General features: G+C 40.4%; 2 protein-coding genes across 3 annotated transcripts; one reads left to right on the forward strand and one right to left on the reverse strand.

Annotated features, from left to right (window-relative positions):
• Nucleotides 1–2,037: 2,037 nt before the first annotated feature.
• On the reverse strand, nt 2,038–13,075 carry LIAS (lipoic acid synthetase). Its single transcript, XM_063136262.1, has 11 exons — nt 12,872–13,075; nt 11,708–11,880; nt 10,712–10,805; nt 9,187–9,267; nt 8,106–8,262; nt 7,549–7,606; nt 7,305–7,433; nt 4,813–4,958; nt 4,251–4,321; nt 3,705–3,816; nt 2,038–2,229 (listed from the first exon to the last, which is right to left on the reverse strand). Exons 1-11 carry the CDS (start codon nt 12,965–12,967, stop codon nt 2,177–2,179), a joined length of 1,170 nt encoding a protein of 389 aa, XP_062992332.1. The 5' UTR covers nt 12,968–13,075; the 3' UTR covers nt 2,038–2,176.
• Nucleotides 13,076–13,215: 140 nt separating this feature from the next.
• On the forward strand, nt 13,216–21,975 carry RPL9 (ribosomal protein L9). Of its 2 annotated transcripts, none has more exons than XM_063136263.1 (8): nt 13,216–13,239; nt 14,184–14,236; nt 14,353–14,468; nt 17,424–17,519; nt 17,713–17,845; nt 18,916–18,996; nt 19,415–19,530; nt 21,833–21,975. In XM_063136263.1, exons 2-7 carry the CDS (start codon nt 14,191–14,193, stop codon nt 19,519–19,521), a joined length of 579 nt encoding a protein of 192 aa, XP_062992333.1. In that variant the 5' UTR covers nt 13,216–13,239; nt 14,184–14,190; the 3' UTR covers nt 19,522–19,530; nt 21,833–21,975. The 2 variants fall into 2 exon arrangements, with proteins under 2 accessions (XP_062992333.1, XP_062992334.1); XM_063136264.1 differs by lacking the exon at nt 13,216–13,239 and adding an exon at nt 13,265–13,353.

Genomic DNA, 21,975 nt, shown 5'->3' on the forward strand with positions numbered 1-21,975 from the left:
ACCTGTTGCATAATTTTGGCTTTTTTTCAAGGGTGACCCATTAGCAACTGCTTAGGGTATAGTAGTTCCCTAATGTATTCCCTCTAAGTTTTAGGGAAACGTTTTAAGAGAAGCAGAAACCTGAATTGTCAGTGGACTGGAAATTCCCATGATTCATGCTAAAGAATGGGAAACCCTTGTAAAAAGGAATGTAAGAAATATGAAATACTTTTTAAAATAACTGGACAAGCTTAGGAAGCATTCCAACTCCTTCTGTAACTGATGCTAAAACTCCTGGTGAGATCATTAGCAGTGGTCTCAAATCCTTATTTTCCCCCAGATGTTAGTTTTAGATGTAACCTTATATTTTATCACAATGGGTTGAATCTAGGGTTTGCTACTTCCAGCAGAAACACTCCCTGAATAGGGAGCTGCTCAAAAAGCTCCGACCAGCAAGAAGTGTGAGGGCATGTGGAATTCTCATCAGCTTTCCCGCCAATGCTGTGTCAGAGGATCTGCTCTGAGATTTTTCTCAGATTTTCTCAGAGCAGATTTTTCAGGTGGCATGGGGTAGAAAGGAAGTAAAGACTGACCCACCCACACCACTCCATTCCACCAGTGGAAATACCCTGCCGGATGGGAAGTTTTCCACAAATGAAAGAAAACCCTTTCATCCACTGGATTGGGGAGAGAATTCTAGATCCAACCTATTATTTTTACCCAGGGCAGAATTTAATACTGCCGCAGGGCCACTGCAGTTCTGTCCCACTTGCAAGACCTACCGTTAAGGACAACAGGAACTAACATTTCCGAAAGTGGTCACAGAAAGTAGCAGAAATGCTTGACTTGCCCTGTTCTAGAAATGACAATTTCTGTTCTTTCCAGTTGCCTGAGAAAGCATTTTCCCATTGGGCTACCCTTGAATACGTGGGCAACGTTAGACACTATCATAAGTTGTTCGGCAATAGACTGAGCTCAGTTTCTCCCAGTAAATGGATAGTCTCCATTTTAGTCAAGGTTCATTGGCTTTTTCCTGAATCAGGTTGAGCATAAATAATCATGGTCTGTAAGACAGTTATGAATGTCAGCGTTGATTTTTCCTCTGTAATTCTTAGCACATCCAGTTCATGAAGGGATGCAGTCCTTCTACTTGCACTCTACATCGCTTAACAATTTCTGTGGCCAGGGTGAGAGGGACAACGTAGTAATTTTTCCATGGAAAAATGAACCATATGAATAGCTCCTGTGACATTTAAAAGGAGCTTGCTCTTGGAGCAGAAGCTGCTGCAGAGAAAGCTTCATAGTGCCTTGCTTCTTCAAGAACAGACACTCCTGCAAACAAAAGCTCCCAAAGGGGGACCAGTGTCATGTATGGTCCCATATTCATACATAAATCTCCTGTGAATCTCAGTCTTGCCAGTGCACTATCACTGGCCTATGCTATTGCATGGTGAAAATTCCTTAGATTGACTTACACGCCAGAGTTAAACGTGTTCTATCCAGTCCTATCCATATCTTTGCCAGCACCACTGGCGAAGCTGTCCCAATACAATGTTCAAATAGCATCAAACTCTTCCCTAAAATAATGTTTCACTTATTAAAAAAGACATCAAGGATGCAACTTATGATCTAGCCGAATTTAATCATGTTTGAGTTTAATGGGAAAATCTGCCCTTAAATTTCTTCTGCAAAAATTGATAGAATTGAAAACTGCTCAATTTTGACTAAATTGTGCCTTATAATCATATTTACTCATTGGCTTTTAGGATTAAAAGAGATGAAAGGATATTTAATGAAGTATAAATATTGATGCATTTGAGGCACTAACAAGAAATGGTGCAAACAAGTGTCCAGCTAATGTCTTTATTTCATCATTAGTATTACCCATGAGATATTGAAAACGTGCATTTAAATCTCTTGATTTTCTAAATGTGTGTGTCTGATGCTGCATCTACTCTCTTCTTCCTTTATATATAAGAAAGCAAGGCTTTCTAAGTCATTTAATATATACCAACATTTTTTTACTACATTAGAACATGGAAGAGTCCAGAAACAATCTGAATACTTCAAGGCTAAGTTTAATTTTGTTAAGTCAACAAAAATCTGTTGAATGTTCATCCTTTACTCAGTTTGTGAGGTTGCCATCTGGAATACTATACATTAAAGCGGTGGAATTCTTCCTATGGATACTGATGTTTCAGATGTCTTTTGTCTTCCTCTTCTGTATTAAATTTTTCAAGAAAAATTCACCTACACAAAGACAACTGTCAATCAATTTTAACAAAGCAGCAAACATTTTTAATTGTACTTCACTACCACTGTTCTAGGAAACACTGAAGAGTACTAGCAGCCACAGAAGGAAACTGAAAGCATTGCTGGCTGAGAAATGCTGGGAGCTGTAGGGTTTTTTTTTCTGTCTAAACATGCATAGGATTGCACTTTAGTACGCTAATTTTATCCATGTTTACTCAAAATGCAAGCCACGTTGATTTTAATAGAAATTTACTCCCAGTCAAGTGTGTGCAGCATTGCAGCCTAATGTTGCCAAGTCTTTGCCTAAATGAGGCTCTTGTACTTTAAAAACAGTTGCATGGGCAAAGGGAAATTGAAGCATCTCCTATCCACAAAGCACGGTATTTAGAATAGCTGTATTTGCTGAATGCTTTCTCCTTCCACTTGAACCTCCTTCAGACCAAGAATTGGCAATCCTAGAGCACTTTCCCCAGAAACTAATATTAAACAAGCAAGTGTGTGTGTGTGTGGGGGGGGGGGGGTACTTAATAGAAGAGGTACCAGCAAACACTAGTGTTAGAGCTACTATTGATGCAGCTAATGTGCTACAGATACTCCTAGTCCATTTCAACTAACAGTGACCAGAAGAGGGATTCAGAGAGTCCTTATGTGGATTTTGTTTGTAAGACATGACAATTCAATATTTATTATTAAACCCTCCACCTGAAAGTGCCCCTATAGGCATGCATTTTTCTCACTTAACATTAAATGGAATGGTGAAGGGGGGGGAATAAACCTCAAGAGCTCCACAAGATGTTGCACATTTGATACTTCTGCAAATCATGTAGCCAGAAAGCAAATGACAACAAAAATTCATCAGACCTTGAATTGAACTTTGCCTTCTAGAGTGACTATATTTATTTAGGTCTCATCAGCAGATATAGCGCTGCTTTGAAAGTTGTTTGAAAAATTCACACACACAGCTCAGGTGAACTATTTGCTATAATGCATTTTCTGCTTCAAAAATTTTAACTAAAAATATAGATTTTAAGCATCTTAATATTTTCTGTCTTAAATAGTATAATACAGTATGACTTTAAGGGCAATTGTGCATGCTACAACAAAAGTTGCACATTACTTAGCAATTTATATCTGAATTTTAATTATGATCATAATATATTGTACATTTCTACTGTCCAGCTGCCATCCATCAGTCAAGCATGGGAGTCCCATTGACATGAATGGAGATTGTACAATTGAAGTATTTGATGGAGTGTATACAACTTAAAGCAAATGCTTGAATGCCTAGGCAGATATCTGTCTGTTATCTAAGAGATAACATTTTTTATAATTAAACCCATTTTCAATCACTAAAACCTACAGAAGTGAAACACAATTTCTATATATCTAAAATTAAAGGTTTATTGCACTTGTCAGTATTGCGAGCAGAGTGGGGAGTTACAGTTTAGCTAATTGAGCACACTATGTTTTACCTGCTTTGTATGAAGAACGCACAAGAGGCCCGCTAGCAGTGTAATGAAATCCAAGGTCATTTCCTACTTGTTCCCAGTATTTAAACTTCTCAGGAGTAATATATTCTTCAACCTAGATAAAAGAATTTTGGTAACAATTTAATAATTTGAAAATACAGCTTTCATCTTAATACAAACTATAACAGCTGTAACTATTACACTCTGAAGATGCATGGATCTGTATTCCCACAATAAATAGAGGCTGGCATAATTGCCAAACCTTAAGAATTGTTTTGGCTCTGCAGAAGAAAGTTTTATAATTCCATTCAGAGGGTGCTGTTGCAATGATGGGTCGTTTCCCAATTTTAACACCCAGGCAGATGCCCCGCCTTACCACCTTTTGGTATTATCCTTGAGTTTTTCTATAAACAAATGTCAGAGGTAAAATGCACAGATCTTTGGAGAAAGCATATACTTCAGCTGTTTGCTGTGGGTTCTAGGACATCTCATGCTAAAGTAATGATTTGCAAACATTAATACATTTCCAGTACAATAAGACATTTATACCTTTAAATGGCGTTTTGTTGGTTGCATGTATTGTCCCAAGGTCAAACAATCTACATCTGCCTGACGTAGTGCTATAAGAGAGAAAAGTATTTCTTTAGTAGATGATAGAACCATGGTATAGTATTGTCTTGATCCTAGTAAACTTCACTGGCGGTATTAGAGCTTGCTTTCAAGAAACATCTTTTAAGATTGCAGCTGAAGAGGGCATTTTATCTGCCAGCTTTAACTCACTAAGGGCACAATTGTATGCATCTTTAGAAAGAAAAAAATATTTACTGTCTGAACATTTCTACAATTGCATCCTAAATGAAGAAGACAATATCAAAAGTTAAGATTGAGACTCTAAATGAAACTGGGTCTCAAAAAATTAAACCACTTTGCCACATATTTAAAGTCAAATGTATGTAAAGTCAGAGGGTTTCAGGCATAAGTTTAAATACTGCTTCTGGAAAGAGTTTGCCGCAGAAGTTGCATATGTACATCTTACAATGTGGTCATCTGAATCACATAACCACTGAACCACTGGCCCAATAGCCTCTATGCACCCAGAATCCTTACTTACATTTCAGTGTGGCATGCATTTGTTCATCTGTTTCACCCAGACCAAGCATGATGGATGTTTTAGAAATTATATCAGGCTGAATCTTCTTAGCATGTTTCAAAACAAGGAGGGACTGGTCAAAGTTAGCCCGAGGATCACGAACCTTCCTTTAAAAAATAGCAATACATTGTTTTAGTCTAACAAAAGTGGATTTCATCACAGCTTTGAAAAGCTGACTACAGAGCCTACTGGATCAGAGTGCTCAAACCAAGGAAGAATACATAGGACAAAAACACCTCTGTTTAGCAAAACAAAAACCCTTCATTAAGCATGCCCTCAAAACAAAAAGTTAGCTTTAGAAGGAAATTAAATCTGATCAGACACTGCATTTTCATAATTCCAGAATCCGCCTTTTACTACCTTGTTTCTAAAGTTATCAATGTGTGCGCGCACATTTTTTTCTGAACTGTAAAACTTAAGCTTTGATGTGTCTCAGGCTGAGCAACATCATTTTGCTCCAAGATACATTAACAAACATTTTGATTCTACATATTAAAATGGTAAAGAAAGATTTTCTGTGTCTATTACCTCCTGTATCAGAGACGATATGCCTCTAAATACCAGTTGCTGGCAACACAAGCACAAAGATGCCACTGCCCTCAGGTTCTGCTTGTGGGCTTCCACAGGCATCTGGTTGCTCACTGTAGGAACGTAATACTGGACTAAATAGGACTTTCATCTATTACAGCATGACTCTTATGTTCAATTAAGACCAATAACCATGTTTATAGAAATGGGGATATTGCTGCAAGTTATTCTTTTGTCTGCCTGAGCAGGCAGATGTATTGAGTAGCATGGCAAACCTGCGAACAGCAAGACTGGAATCCAGCTAGCTCAGCCTTCTTCAACTTGGGTCCCTCCAGATATTTTGGACTGCAATTTCCATCAGTGCCAGCAAGCACAGTTAATAGCCAGGGCTGATGAAAGTTGGAGGCCAAAACAGCTGTGGGGGGTGAGACTTGTTAGGGAAGGCAGAGCTATCACTTCACAAGCCTCTTAAAACGCTAGACAGAAGGGGATAGATCCAGACTTGGTCATACTTAAGACTATCAAAATCTATGGAACTTAAATTAATCGTGAATTTAAGTCTCATTTATTTCACTCTTAAGTATGACTAAGGGCTCACCTACACCAAGCAGGATATTCCACTATGAAAGCAGTACATAAAAGGCAGGAGCCACACTACTGCTTTATAGCAGTATTGAAGTGCACTGACAACTGTTGGAGCCCATTAACACATACCACATAATGCTTTCATACCACTTTCATAGTGTTATATCCTCCTTGGTGTAGATGTGTCATGGCCCCCAACAGTTGTCAGTGCACTTCTTCTGCTGCCCCTTACGCCTGGAACACTCTTCCAGAACATTTGAGAACTACAAGTTCAATCGCAGCTTTTAAAGCTCAACTAAAAACTTTTCTTTTTCCTAAAGCTTTTAAAACTTGATGTTGTGCAGACTTTATACTGTTAGTTTTACCCTACCCTGTGCCTGCTTACCCTACCCTGTGCCTGTTTGCCTTCTCTTCCCCTCCTTATTGTTTTACTATGATTTTATTAGATTGTAAGCCTATGCGGCAGAGTCTTGCTATTTACTGTTTTACTCTGTACAGCACCATGTACATTGATGGTGCTATATAAATAAATAAATAAATAAATAATAATAATAATAATAATAATAATAATAATAATACTATGAAGCAGTAGTGTAGATCCTGTAGTGCACTTCAATACCACTATAAAGCAGTAGTGTGGCTCCTGACTTTTATATACTGCTTCCATACCACTTTCATAGTGGAATATCCTGCTTGGTGTAGATGAGCCCTAAGACTGGATCCAACCCAAGATATTTATGTGTGTGGGTAGTTACAGATGCAACTTTCAGAAATCAAATCCTTGACTGAATATAATACAATATGGAGGGTCAATTTGGGGAGAAGGACCTCCAAGTTAATCACCACTGTTGCAGTTTGCCTTCCTTTGCCCAGAAAAGCATGCATTTTATGAGTAAAATCAGAGTATTGTGGTTATATGAAGCAAAAGTAGAAAGAAATTTTAAAACATGTCCAAATAATATAGTTGCCTTGACACAGCATTTCTCTTCTATGCAGGCAGCACCACAAAGTATACAGAATGTGTGTTTTGCATATGCACAGTTCTGTGGGATTAAGAACATAGGAAGCTGCTTTACAGTCAGACCATTGGTCCATCTAGTACAGTATTGTCGACACAGACTGGCAGCGAGTCCCAGGGTTTCAAAGACCAAAGCAGATCCACTACTCTGCCTCCTATAAGCAGAAAATGGCTCAATAGCCAGTCTGCCCTCTCAGTGTCCTTTTGAATGCAGGAATGTTTAGCTTAAATCAAATATTAAACCAATTAAAATATTCTGCTGTATAAATCTTATTTTATCTATGTGTGTGTGTGTAAATATATATATATCACCTTTCATCACCTCTGCAATTCTGGAACTGTTTCCACATTGTGGGCATATACATCTAGTCCTGACACAGCAACTTTTTCCACAGCCTTAAGATCACCTCGGAAATCAGGAGTTAAGCATTCCACTAGAATTTTTGGATTCCTGAGAAACAATGGTTGAAAACAAACAGTAAACATAATAATAGTAAACAATAATAATGCTACAAACTTTTTTTTTTAAAAAAAAGAGATTTAAATGTACTAACAATTATACATACCTTTCTTTTAACTGTGACACTGTCTTTGCAAAGTGTGCTGCTCCACCATCAGGAAGATCTAAGAATGGTACATTGGAGCGATTTTACCTTCAGAACAAATATCTACTTTTACACTGATTTAGTGGAGTTGAGAGTGCATGTAATTTCTGTATATTTAATTCTTGTTAATACAGACTAGCTCAGTGAAAGCAGGAACACTCCCTCCCCCACCCCAGGCAATGGATACAAGTGCCTAATCCACCAAAGGAGATATACACATGTATGACCCATTTCCATGTGTACTCACTTGTTGGATTAGTAAATACACATCCTGAGTAGATATGGATGTACATACCGATGTGTGTTTACATCATGATGCAAGGCTTTTCATACATTAAACGGCGCATATTGGGATGCATGTTTCTATTCTCATATGCTTATGGAAAAGTGCACTTCAGTCAGTGTCTACTTTATATATACTGTTGCATACAACTAAATTTGAATCAGGGTTTTAAAATATTGAATTTCTGTATGCAATGTAATTGTATTTTCTCTAGGAAATGAAAATGTAAACTTACCATCCCTGTCCACAGAGGTCAATACAACATAATCCAGCCCCCATTCAGCTATTGCTTTTGCTGTATTATATGGCTCATCGGGATCTAAAGGAGGTGGACTTTTTGCCGTCTTTACTGAGCAGAAGCGACAGCCTCTTGTACATGTGTCTCCCATTAGCTGAAACAGGTAAGAGTTGGATTATTATTATTTTTAAAAAGCAGTGAACCAGATCTAAGAAAAACTCAAAGAATAACAACAGCAAGCCAGTAGATGAGATCAGAAGCAACATGCTTCTGAATACCTGTTGCTGAGGGGAAACCATAGGATATGGGCATCCCAAAGGCACCTGGTTGGTCACTGTGGGAAAGGATGCTGGACTATATAAGCCTTTGGTCTAATTCAGCAAGGCTCTTGGGTTCTTAAGGGAATTCATTCCATGTTTCACAGCTAGCTTAAGCAATACATGCTGTACAGAACCCAAAACTTCCATAACATTATGGTCCACCTCCTGTTTTCTAGTATGGTTGATGCAGGTACCAAATCACTGAGTGCATTGAGACTTGGTGCTCTCCAAACAGAGACGAAACAGTGGGCCATTTCCCCAAATTTTCCATATTAATGACATGGCACAAATTAGGGAAGGGAGCCAAAATACAGTCAGCTGAACTATGCTGTCCCATATTGCCCCCTAGGATACTAGTTAGGTATGACATCCACTGCTGAAATTGTACTTAGGGGTGGTTCTTATGTTACTACTAGAACAGTACACTGTTCAGAACTGCAGAGGTAATGAAAGGTGATATATACCCAGAAATAGTCGTACACTGTTCTGCTAAAGTATTTAAAGTGGGAAAATCACACAGAAGACAGACAAAATGGTTATTCTCCAAGCCAGCAGTATACCTCCTTGGATATCCCATGGCATTGCATTCAGCCATGTCCATGTGGTATCCTTGTTTAACGTGATTGGAGCACATGATGAGCCTTCTCAAGATTTTCAGTGATACCATTCAGATAACATAAGAACCAGCATTAGTACATTGCTTAAATTGCCAGTTTTCTATAAAGACAGGATTTGAAAGGGGCTTTTGACCAACTTACCATTATAGTTGCGGTAGCAGTAGCATATTCACCCCCTCCCCAGCACTCTCCAATGTTTGGACAACGTGCTTCTTCACACACCTAGAATTAATGAAACAGTCAATTAACATTGTAAAAAGCTAATTTCACCATGGTAAGTACTAGTGTTATGATGATCATTATTTCACGCAGTAGCAAACTAAGATTATGCTCAGGGTGTCAAATGCCAATATAATGCCATAATCCATGACATTAAACCACTGCCAGGGACCAGATCTAGCAAAGGAATCAGTGCATTACACTCACAGATACCAAGAACACTCATGCCACACTGTAAGGGACAAGACCATGACATTTTTAGTTATATCTACATTAGATTATTACAATACACTCTACATAGGGCTCCCTTTGAATAGTCAATGACTCTGTTCAGACAACATGCTAAGCAGTTTGAGCTATATCATGTCGTGTGAACCATTCCTAACTACGGTGGCTTCTTAACCCCGATTTAAACATGCCCACTAACCATTTGCTGCAAAAATGTTAGTGGCCTAACCATGGCTTAGCGTGTTGACTGAACAGCCCCTTTAGAAACTTCAATTGGTCTAGAATGCAGCAGTAAGGATGTTAATGGGCATTCACTCACAGACCTGCCTTGATAACTGCGATGGTTACTAATCTGTTTCTAGGCACAATTCAAAGTTTTGTTGATTATCTTTAAAGCCCTAAATGATATGGGTTCAGGATACCTCAGGGATCACCTCCTCCCAAACCAGCTTGCCTGCATCTTAAAATCTGGTGGCGAGTCCCTTCTCTGTGTCCCAACTATGATGGAGGCTCGACTGATGGGAATAAGAAAAAGGGCCTTCTCAGTGGTCACAAACAAATTATGGAATTCTTTGCCCCGTGAGGCTCTTGCTGTGTTCTGCTGGATGATGAAAACTCTTTTTATTCCAGTAGGTCTTTGTTTTACTGAGTACAGAATTTTTTTGTCAAATGTCTTTGCTTATCTGCTGAACCCACCTGTTTTACCATATTGTTATTTTTATAGAATGCTACTGTATTTTATAATTTGGTTTAATTGTTATAAGCCACTCTGAGTGGTGTGTAAGAAGAGCAAGATATAAATCCCTATATAAATACAAAGTAAATAAAAATAAGACAAATTACAAACCCTCAAAATTCTACGTGGGTTTTTAGCCCATCTTGAGTATGCACATGGTGCAATCTGTTCTGGCCTCAAGCTGTTTAGGATGTGATTCACTGGCAAAGAGGACAGCAGGATAATGGGAGAGGATAATGTAACGATTACAACAATGCAAGCCACTATTGTTAGTGAATGAAATACAAGGACTGAGAATAAAATATAGATTTTAAGTCACATGTTTTAAACTTACAAACTGCTTCGAAGCATTTTCACTTAAAAGCAAATTCCACTGCAGTGGACTTGTTTCCGAACAAGTGTGCTTACAGTTGGAATCTTAATAATAAAACAACACTGAATTAGACTCCAGACTATCCAGAATTCAACAAACATTAGATTTACCGTATGGAGATTTAAATTACGCAATGTATTCTTCAATTTGTTATAATTTTTTCCTATTGGGATCTCAGTCTTCAGCCACGGAGGAAGTCGCAACCTAAAAACAAAATATTTATTTTAGTTCATCAGACAATTTAACTGTTTGTAAGCCTGAGGAATTCATTGGCTTTCATCCTGAATAGCTTATTTAGCAAATAAACTCATCTTCTCATTTTTAGCTTCTTCTTCTTCAACAGCTGCACTTCTTCTTCTTCAACAGCTGCACTTCAAAAAGTTTAGGCTACATTATGACTGCGTTTACACGATCGCAGGGATAAGACAAGCTATTGTGGTTTTTTGTTTGGCCTCTGCGCATTGGTTGTTTACAGAATTTCCAGCGCAGGTTCGCATGTCATCTAAACCTGGCAGGCGGTGGAGCAGGGGTGTCTTCGTACCCACCTACTTGCATGTCATGGGTTGTAGGGTGGGCACAAAGCCATCCCCTGCCGCATCACATGCTGGGTTCAGACAGCACGCCAACCAGCACTACAGCACAGACAATTATGTAAACAACCAGTATGCATGGCACACAGGGTTGCAGGAGAAGCCACAATGGCTTATTTTACCCCTGCAATTATGCCAAAGATTTTATGTGGATTCCTAAAAACCAGTTGCTCCTGACACCTTTTATATCAACCCACAACCTAAAGATATGTTGGACTGCTAAAAACTTGACTTCACAGAGTTTCCTTGCAGTTCACGGTGTCAACTTTTGGATAAAATAGTATATTTTTATTATAAAAATTCTTTGAAGCATATGTCCTTTCTGTCTTTTCTCCCTAAAAACTTTGCTTCTTACAAAGCTTACGTCCTGTTTAGGTAGATGAGAAGCTATTAGACAGAGAACATCCCATTCAAATAAGGGAAACTTCAGATCATACTGCCCAAAACATGCAACTGCAACTATTTATAAGTAAGTCTATCTAAGATGGGAAAGTATCATAAAGTTCTTTTACATACCTTTCTCCTTTTTGACGTTTTAAGGTGCCTTTATATTCTGCCCACTTAGTTTTGTCTGAAAGTTCCCCAGACACAAAGTCTTGCAAATCAGGTCCACTTTGCAACAGTTCCTTCTTCTCCCCTGGCAATGAGCTTGAGGCTCTGGATTGGTTGTGTTGATTGTTTCCAAACACCTAGGGGGAAAGCCAATGTAATATGAAATTTTAAAATATAACCTGAGACTTATGCAGAAGCATAAACCTATAGACTTTGATTCAAGGAGCCACAATCAAAGAGTCTCTTCTGGCATATACAAGAGCTTGCATTTGCACACCATCATTCTCCCCGAGCCCCTTTTTTTCCCCTGGAAGCAGCTCATCTCATTGCATCATAGCACCATTCCCAAATTCTTTTAAGTTTCAAGAATAGCTTGCCAAGCAACACAGGAGATTGTTCAACAGAGAAGAAAGCTCATAAACCCATGCATGGAACTTCTAATATAGCTGTTTGAACTGAGTAATACGTTTCTGGGCCTAATTGGTGTTAACCTTTAAAGTTCTAAGTGATTTGGGACCAGGTTACCTTTAGGACCAGCAACACTTAACTGTTCCTGCCTGTAATCTAAGATCTGTGTCCGAGGCCCTGCTCGTGCGCCTTCCTCCAGACGTGTTAGACTACAGTTCCCATAATTCCTCCGACAGCCATGTCGGCTAGGCGGTTATGGAGTTGTAGTCCAGAACATTTAGAGGGCACCATGTTAGGGAAGGCTACACTGGTCCCGTTCAGACAACACGCTAAACCATGCTGCTTAACCCCAAAATTGTTAACGGAATGCATCATGCATCCAATTAGCCATTTTGTAGTTATGCAGCATGGTTTAGCGTGTTGTCTGAACGGGGCACTATCAAAATGTTCAGGCGACCTGCCCAAAGTATCTCCAAGAGGCAAAATAAGGTCAGGGGGTAGTTCGACTAGCGGCAGGTGCAGAGAATAATAAGGCCCGACAGACACGAGACAAGGGCGCGGGCTTCTCATAATCACGAGTTCCCCCGAAGTAGCTCCCTCCGCTTCGACCGGGGTGGCGAAGAATAAAGGGCCCCGGCGGCCTCCCCTCGCCCCGCGAGAGACTGGAGGTTGCTCTTTCCTAACCGGGCTGCGAGAGAGGCGCCTCCCGCCGGCACTCACCGGCCTCTCCAGCCCTGTCAGCCTCTTCAGGTTCACTGTAACGGTGGCTGCGGAGGCGGCCCCGCGGGGGAAGAAACCCCGGTGGAACAGAGACATGTTTAGTCTCAGCCTAGCCCGGGCGGCCCACACCACAACCCCTCCCTGCGGCTGGGGCGAGTCGGCCGCTGAAATTCTCCTCAGGTCGACGTCTCTCAATCGAAGGAGCCAGCCACTTGTTTTCCTCGACGGCTTTGTTCGGTGATCGATTGGTCTTGCCTCCGCTCAGGAGTTGACCCCGACGCGCTGACGTCAGAGCCGGACGTCGCAGAGAGTACAAGACCGTGATGACGCAAGACGCTCTTCCTTTCCGCCTCCCTGTTCACTACAAGGTGAGGGCACCTTCCTTTCCTTTCGGGAGTTGACCGCAGAATCCAGTTCCATCCGGGACGCGGGGGACGCCTGGGGTCCTGAACGCCCCGCGACGGCCACGGGCAGGCATCCACGTAGGGAATGCGGGGAGCTCCGGGGTGGCTGGGTTCGGCTGGGCCCCGGAGGGAGAGACCCAGAAGTAGCCCCCCCGCCGCCTCCCTTGCAGAAGTGGGACGCGCGCTCCCCCAGCTCCGTGTGCCCCTGCGTGAACTGGGGGGCCCTTTTGCGCTCGGTTCCCGACACTCACAGTACTGGGGGTTCCGTGCTTCATTCTGCCTGAGCGAAAGGAGGCCGAGGCGGCGCTGAATCGGCCGTGTTGTATTTCTGTCGCGTGGTCTAAATGCGGCTAAAGCCTAGTTGTGAAACTTAAGAATTTATTTCATCCCAGGGCTGCATTAACTGTTAGGCCAAATAAACTGTGAAGGCTGTAAAGGTAGACAATCTGGCAGTCTCAAAATACCTTGGACTGCAACTTCTATCATCCCCAGCCAGCGTGGCCTGTAGGTAGGGATTATGGGAGTTGGAGCCCAAAAGCTCTGGAGAACACCAGGTTGCCTATCCCGGGGTCTGCTGTAGCCTGATTAATTTGAAGAATAGAATGCTGTTTATAAGACAGAACAGTAGAGATGGATGATATAGGATCAGGTGTGTGGTGATGACAGGGATTGTGTCTCTGTGTGTGTGTGAACAGTACCAGAGGAAAAAGTGTGGCCCATGTTAGAAATCTTATGTGGTTCAGTTCACCTGAGCTTAACGTAGTTCTACTCATCCTAATTGAGTATCTACGTTTGTGTTTAAAATGCCTCGGCTTTATCTTGGTTGTAATTTTTTGAAAAGCATGTAGCACAGACCTGAAGCATATTTTATTACATCTGTAGGTTCTCTTTTTGTCTTTTTCTGATAGATTTAAAATGAAGACCATTCTCAGCAACCAGACTGTTGACATCCCTGAGAAAGGTAGGTGTGTCTGTTTGAGTGTCTTTGTTTAAAAAAACGTTTTTAATAGTTTTTAATATTCCTGTCAGATGTCACCGCTGGCTGCTGTACTAAAGTGTTTTTGTTTCTTTCTCCAGTTGAGATTACTCTGAAAGGGCGGACAGTTATTGTCAAGGGCCCCAGAGGAACCCTGCGAAGAGACTTCAATCATATCAATGTGGAACTCTCTCTCTTGGGGAAAAAACGCAAGAAGGTGAGCAGTATGTGGACGTTTTGAGGGTTTTCTGTTTTTGTTAATTGGAAACGCATTGGCTCTGTGTCAGATTTTCAGATTCTTTCTCAGCTTTGTGCATGAGCCCTAGTTTTCTTCATTCATTTGCCATTAGGTTCAGGCCTAGGAACCTGGAACTTTTGTGAACCGCCCAGAGAGCTTCGGCTATTGGGTGGCATAAAAATGTAATAAATAAATAAATAAACTTCATTGAGCAGTTGCAAAATAGTGAAACAAGGGGGGATTTTTTGTTGGGGAAAGCAGTGGGTAGGAGGGATAAATTAATTCTTTCCTGCCTCCAGTTTTTCCTTCCAGCCACTCTCTCAGCCTCTGCTTTTCTCAGTGATGCAGGAAATATGGATATGGAGGAGTGGGGAGAGAGTTACATGAAAGGCCTGGCAGAGGTGGGCTTGCTGAACTTGTATTTTTTGGCCCCTTCTTGAACGTTTTTTTTTTTTAGTTAAGTATGAGTCTAGGGAGGATTTTGAGTAACTTTGTGCTTTTCCGCTGTTAAGTGAATTTCCATTGCTGAATGATGTGAAGCAGTCTGCCTTGAGTAATAAGATTTCATAGGACTTAATCACAGACTCCCTCTCTGTGTGTAATTCAGTAAGAGACATGGGGGAGAAGTTCCTGTTTCTGCTTCAGGTCCAGAAATGTCTATGGGTGCTTCTGTATTACAATGAAATGCAGTAAAAAGTAGCGAAGGTAGTTAGTATCTGGTTTACATGAAAGATTTATGAGCCTGCCTAGGCAAAGCCCTTCTTTCAAGACAGTTGCCTTCAAAGGAGCATTTAGTGGAGATGTGAGAGAGGGCCTTCTTGGTGGCCGCTCCCAGGCTGTGGAACTACTTGCTGGGGAAGGCTAGGTTTGCTCCCTCTGTTGACCTTGTGCTGACAGTCAAAGATTTTTTTTTATTCTAGCAGACGATCTTTTAATTTGGCATGTAACCAAGTCTGTTGGGTTGGATGCTGTTTTTATTCTGTTGTGTTTTTAATTGCGTTTAATGTATTTTATTGTTTCAATAAAGTTTTATTTTTTATTGTAAGCTGCCTTTGGTGCTATTTTTCTTGGTAGAAAGGTGGGGTACAAATCAAATAAATGCTGATTCTACTAGAAATATACTTCTTGCTGGCCAGCTGCTATATTTAAATTCTGTGTGAATCTTAATTAAAGAAAAAGTAGAGTCCCTGGTAGCTTTATAAATGCTAAAGGCTTATTGTTTGCTGAATTTTACATTTTACATTGTGGGGCCACAGCTCTTAGCAGTGTATATGCAATTCACTTTTCAGAATGTTGGAATTTCTGTACTTTACACCTGTTCTGCATAGGACTTCTTAGAGTATTGGGCTTCAGTCTTTCCAGAACGCTGATCCACTTTAATCCCAATATACAACATGGGAGCTCCTTCTGATGCTGTGTTATGTATATTCTTACCTTTATTGTAACTGTATAGATCTTTACTTTCTTTTTATCTATTAGTCTCTCTCCAAAAAATGATTGTGGTACTGACTTGATGGAACCTTAAATAGGAGCATTCTGCACTGCAACATTTTGTTGCAGGTCCCACTTGGGTAGCTGAATATACACAGAATCAATATGTAATTGTGATATGAAGTGCCCTTTCCCATAAAAGTTAAAACTGCTAGAAGAGGAACTCTGAACTGCTTCATATAAGATGTTCTTTTCTCCACACAGTCAGTCCAGGCCATGGTATTCCTGTGTATAATATAATGTGTGAACTGAGTGTACAGATGTCGTATCGTTGGCAGCAATTCCTGTGTTGCAGTAGTTTGAAAAGTGCTGATGCGATTGCAGAAATTGCTGCTGTCCAACTGCTAGTTGCATTTTTCACTTGAAACGTTATCTGTATGTGCCAAAGGATTGTTGAGATACTGTATTTCTTGTGTGAACCAGTCCTTTTTTTCTTTTCCTGAAATGGTAGTGTTATGTGTGTGTTCAAACTGCGTTTAGCAATGCAATGGCTTGCTCTGGGAATCTAGAAGCACATTCTGTTTTCTGCCACCAGTCAGTGGATCAAAGGCTGTTGGTTCTGTTGTAGAACTTCTATCCAAGCAACACGACTAGTAAAGATCAGCCGGACCCCAACTGCCTGCTTACAACTCATCACTTTATTCTGGCATTGTCATATCAATCTTCCTTTCCCCTTCTCTTCTACGTATTATTTTCTTAGTTTCTGAATCTGAAGGAATAGCCCGTCTCCCATTTTTCACTGATATGAGCCACTTTTGGGAGACAATGGCTCAGTTCAGACAACATGTTTCTCAGCAGTGGTTTTAGAACTCCAAAGTGGAGTTTTTACACCACCGTTGAGAAATATGTTGTCTGGCAGGAGAACTATGCAATGGTGGAGTTGGTGTGTTTTTTAAAACACTCTGTGCAGAATATTCACGCTGTGCAGGGGAGAGTTCTTGTACAACTGTTGTGTTGTGTGGAGGGCTCTGTGGAGTTTTCCATTGGCGTTGTGTTGACTTTTCCCACTGGCTACAGAGTTCCATGGCAAGAGCGGCAAAAGGAGCAAGTGCCGTCTAGGAGAGGCACTGGGATTGTGTTTTTTTTGGCAGCAATGGCTGATGGGATACCATCGGGAGGACGGTGGGGGGGAGGAGAGGGCAGAGGAACTGTCAATCAAACATTGGGATGGATTTTACTCAACTCCATGGTAGCCCACAGTCACACAACGATGGAGTTAGAACATGTGTGGGGAGGACCTCCTAAAAACTCAACTGTTGAGTGGAGTTTTCACACTGCGTTGACTAATGTGTTGTCTGGGAAGCAGAATAAAGAGAATTTACAGCTACTGGTATAGGAACTCATTAACCAAGTGCAACTTCTGATGCTTGTATTTTAAGGGGAAAGTTGTGTGATCATAAATTAGAAATAATATGTGTTTTTATGTTTTTTAAATTTTCATAGCTGCGTGTTGACAAATGGTGGGGTAACAGAAAGGAGCTGGCAACAGTCCGCACAATTTGCAGTCATGTACAAAACATGATCAAGGGTGTGACATTGGTAAGTCTTAACTGAGGGCACAGCTCAGAATGCAATAAATATTAATACAAACAACTTCATCCTTGCAGCTTTTCAGCTGAATTACTTTAAATGTGCCACATGCACTTTCGTACCTTTTAATTTGCACTGAAAACACATTTAAGATAATAAATTTACAATACATATAATATTGTTTTGATTTTAATGATTTTAGGGCTTTCGTTACAAGATGAGGTCTGTGTATGCCCACTTCCCCATCAACGTGGTTATGCAAGAGAGCGGCTCACTTGTGGAAATCCGTAACTTCCTTGGGGAGAAGTATATCCGTCGAGTGCGCATGAGGCCTGGTAAGGAGCTGGTTGGCACAAGTCGTATTCATTACTATACTTGAGATGTAACTACCCCTCCCATTTTCCTCATAACTTCAATGGAATCCTGTAACATTCTCTGAACCTGTGTTTTTCCAAGAAGTACTTATACAAGGTGTATATCATGATCGTAACACTGCAAAAAACTTAAAAGATAGCTGAAAAGACCTGAAAAGAATCAGTGTTTGTCTTTTCACTCTAGATTACCCCAAGCTTTCGAGGTAAAGTGTTTTAAAACGGCAAAATTCATCTGCACTAACCTGTAAAAATAATTAAGACAATATGGTTCCATTAAAATTTCAGTAAGTTTAATATCCCAGCTATAGAAAAGTGAAACTAATGGGAAGGTTTTTATAACAATACTCTTGCTTGGGATGTTGTGAGTCTTCCAGGGAAGAAAACGGTCATAGAGAATGCCTTTCTTCTTGCTATTTTTTTAGGAACATAATGTACCAATGGAACAGCCAATGTGGTGCTTGTAATCTTGAGGGTTTAGGATGGAACATGGACAACTTAAAGCATCTTGAATTGTGTGCCAACTGCTAGAAAAATGTATTGTAGAATGCTGGTCATTGGTGTAATGTCCTCTTGTGGGACTGTAGCATTCTTCCTGAGCTTTAACTTCTGACTTGTATCCAAGTCTATATTCAATAGGAGTTGCACCTATTTTATCAGATGAAATGGAGTTCTCCATGCCCCTGTCCTAGAGATGTGAAGGTCCACGGAGAGGAATCCCCTCTCCATTTTCTGTTCTCCCCCCACCCCCAGCCTTTTACATCTCTAGCCAACCTAAAGTCTGAATCACAATATTAAGTAATATCCAAGGCTGCAAATGTGATGACTAAATCAGTGATAAGGGTTCAGTTCCCTCGCATCACAACACCAATTGATTATTAGTACTTCAATCTCTGGATAGGATGAAACTTTTTATAATAAGATCTGGATTAGATAGTTGTATTCAGCTATTGATCTATTTTTTTCTATTGAATCTTTTGTATGATAAGTTTCTGTGACTAAACAGACATGTCCTTTTCCTACCTCTATTTAAGGTGTCAATTGTGCAGTATCTCAAGCCCAGAAGGACGAGCTGATCCTTGAAGGAAATGACATTGAATTGGTATCGAACTCTGGTACGTCAGCTAATCATCGGTTAATGGAAATAACGGTTTTACATTGATGTGTGTATAAACACATAGCAATTGCTATTTAGTTCAACTTGCATTATATGTATATCACCTGAACCATCGATATATGTATATCACCTGAACAATCATGTTTACAGTAAAGAGAAATGTCTTTCTTGCGTTGTGTTTAGTAATGTGGCAAACAAAATTAATCTGTTGCTATTGCTTATCCAGCTGCAGATACCTGTATTAAACACAGATGTTGGGAATGGGTCTAGGGGAGTTTGATTTGGCAGTGAAACTGCCGAATTTGATTTGAAGTGGCAGTACCTGGCTAGTTCTTATTGAACTGGTTTATTAGATTAAGGTACGGAGAATTTTTTTAAAGCCAGTCTTAACTTAATATACCTTGTTTTGTTTATAGCTGCCTTGATCCAGCAGGCTACCACAGTCAAGAACAAAGATATCAGAAAGTTCTTGGATGGTATCTATGTTTCTGAGAAGGGAACAGTACAGCAGGCAGATGAATAAAACTAGCAGGTTAGTGATTGTTCTTTGCACATGATTATACTGTGTCTTTTGTAAAGTGCTGAGCTTCTCCATAAAGACTGGAGAGGCAGTGCTTTTCAGAGGAAGATTTTGGGTATCCAAAATATTGGGAGCAGTAGTGTCAATGTAGTAGAATGATCTGTGATGTAGAAAATCACTGGTTCAAATCCTGTCTCAGCCGTGAACATCTAAACTACTATATATTATTGGGTTATGCTGTAAGGATTGGCTTGGATTGATGTGTTCTGCAGGCTGCTTTATGTTCCTGAACCAGAAACCTACGCAGGCTTGTCTGCTTTGGCTAATCCAGAAAGTTTATTGAGGAAGGCATTGTATCATTCCTGCTGTTTGGTAGTGAAAGCACTTTTACAGCCTACTGTCTAAACTGATCTCTGGCTCGTAGGATCCTGAAAATAATATTGATCATCTTCCAAACTGTTGGATAAGTTAAAAATACTCTATGGCAGCCTCCAACCTGATGCCATCTGATCGGTTGGACTGCAGCTCCATCGTCCATAGTCAGTATGGCTGTTGGGTCAGCTGACTGGGGATGATGGGAGTTTTAGTTGAACATGTCCGGAGGGAACCACATTGGGGAAGGCTGCTTTATAGTCTGAAACATACAGTTGAATTATGATTTGTAGCAGCAACTTCCTACATTTAAACATCTGACCGGCTTTGCATAATCACTGCAGCCCACTGTGGCTTATTTAAGCCTTAGTGAGTTGCAATGTATGCCGACAGCTGTTTTGAATATTTAAACCCCGGAGGGTGGAGTGCCATGGTTTGATGTGTTGTCTGGACCTGGGTGGCAGAGGTTGTTTCAGGGATAAACCCTCAAATAACCCATGGTCTATTTTAGAGTTATTTGAGGGTTGTTTAACCTTAAACAATCCCTGCCTCCCAGATTCGGATGACACAACAAACCATGTCAACACCCTGCCAGAGGTTGAATGTTCAAAATGGCTGCTGGCAGATGCTGCAACCCACTGAGGCCTAACCATGAGCTGCAGTAATAGTCAAAACCACCTCTGTGGTTCAGCCTCTTTAGGTATAAAATGGATGCATTCTCAAGTGTTTCTTGATGAAAAGAGCAAAATAAGGAGTCCAGACTATCTAAATTTGCAAGTTTGTTTTTTTGTTCTGAAAAGTTTAGTAGGAAAACATTATGAAAAATTTCTAAGTCACATACTTGTGATAATTTGTTTTTACCTTGGTTACATTTTTGTATGCTCTCGGATCCTTTTTCTCCCAGCCAGAGCCCCCTGAGACAATTAAAAATACACTAACCTTCCTACAAGAAATAGGAACATACATTAACCACTCACGTAACTTGGTTGCAGAGTGTTTGTGTGGATGTTTAACTCTGTCCAATAGAAACATTAGACTTAGCTACTTGAAATACTTCCATGCAGCTGGGGCATATATTTTAAATATCTGAGACATCTAAAATGTTCATTGCCTGGAGTCTTCTTTGCCTTGAATATTGCTGGGTTTTTTAAGCTGTCTGCAAGACCTTTTTAAGGCCTTTGAGAAGCCTAGGGCTTGAATATTCATTTGAACCCTCCCTTTCCTTCTCCAAGTACAATTTACTAATGCCTGCATGTGTGGGACTCAGGACAGTTGCCTCCGCTCCCCCAGAGGTCCTAGTTTTGCACAGGGTAATAACATTTCTATATATTTAACGACTGCACAAATCAGTAATTTTGCCGTGTGAGTTTTCTGTAATATAGAAAGTGAAGAAATGCAGACACTATTTTCCATATGCTCTTATGCAGCTGGTTATTTAATTATTGAAACAGGCTAGTCAAAGATTGCAGACTTGCAAACTGGGAGTCGGCTTCAGAAGTGTGTTCTCTGCCCTCCCCTCTGCAAAACTATTTCCCCTCTGTTCCTAGTGTTAACCAGGGTTTGGCATTACGTGTGTACTGAACCAAGCAGTGGCTCTTCCATGAACTTAAGAGTTAAAACCATGTTTTGAAGCAGTTTGCAGGAGGTTCTGATTTGCGTTAACCTTGCTATGCACTGGTAATACCCAAATGCCAGAAAGAAGGGGTGGATATTGCTTCAGAGAAGGGTAAGAGAGCAATGCATTTCCAATGCTGGCTTGTGATTTCTGAATCATGACTTACAGGGAGCCACATAGGCAATGTTGTCCATTATTTAGATATTTAGTAACTTAAAAGAAAGCTTGTCACATTATTGTGGGGGTGTTTCTAAAGGGATAGCAATGACTATAAAATGGAAGTTCATGATATTTTAACTGTTTTTAATAATTTATTTTATTTTATAGTTTTAGATGATCCTGGAATGGCCACCCGGGCAAAGGACACATCTTCACACCCCGGCAAAGGACACATTCAAACCAGATTGGCAGTTGGCTGTATAAACTGAACAGTTTCATATTATTTGGAGAAATAAAATTATTATCTTTCA

The sequence above is a fragment of the Elgaria multicarinata genome, chromosome 10 (assembly GCF_023053635.1).
Source record: "Elgaria multicarinata webbii isolate HBS135686 ecotype San Diego chromosome 10, rElgMul1.1.pri, whole genome shotgun sequence".
Taxonomy (NCBI): domain Eukaryota; kingdom Metazoa; phylum Chordata; class Lepidosauria; order Squamata; family Anguidae; genus Elgaria; species Elgaria multicarinata.

Excerpts from the sequence above, each read along its gene's own strand:
- LIAS (XM_063136262.1), bottom strand. The coding sequence starts at position 12,967 with ATGTCTCTGTTCCACCGGGGTTTCTTCCCCCGCGGGGCCGCCTCCGCA. Across the intron at positions 7,607-8,105 it reads GACCTCTGTGGACAGGGATG|ATCTTCCTGATGGTGGAGCA; the intron begins GTAAGTTTACAT and ends TACCATTCTTAG. Across the intron at positions 4,322-4,812 it reads AATGCATGCCACACTGAAAT|CACTACGTCAGGCAGATGTA; the intron begins GTAAGTAAGGAT and ends TCTCTCTTATAG.
- RPL9 (XM_063136263.1), top strand. The coding sequence starts at position 14,191 with ATGAAGACCATTCTCAGCAACCAGACTGTTGACATCCCTGAGAAAG. Across the intron at positions 14,237-14,352 it reads TGTTGACATCCCTGAGAAAG|TTGAGATTACTCTGAAAGGG; the intron begins GTAGGTGTGTCT and ends TTCTTTCTCCAG. Across the intron at positions 18,997-19,414 it reads TGAATTGGTATCGAACTCTG|CTGCCTTGATCCAGCAGGCT; the intron begins GTACGTCAGCTA and ends TTTTGTTTATAG.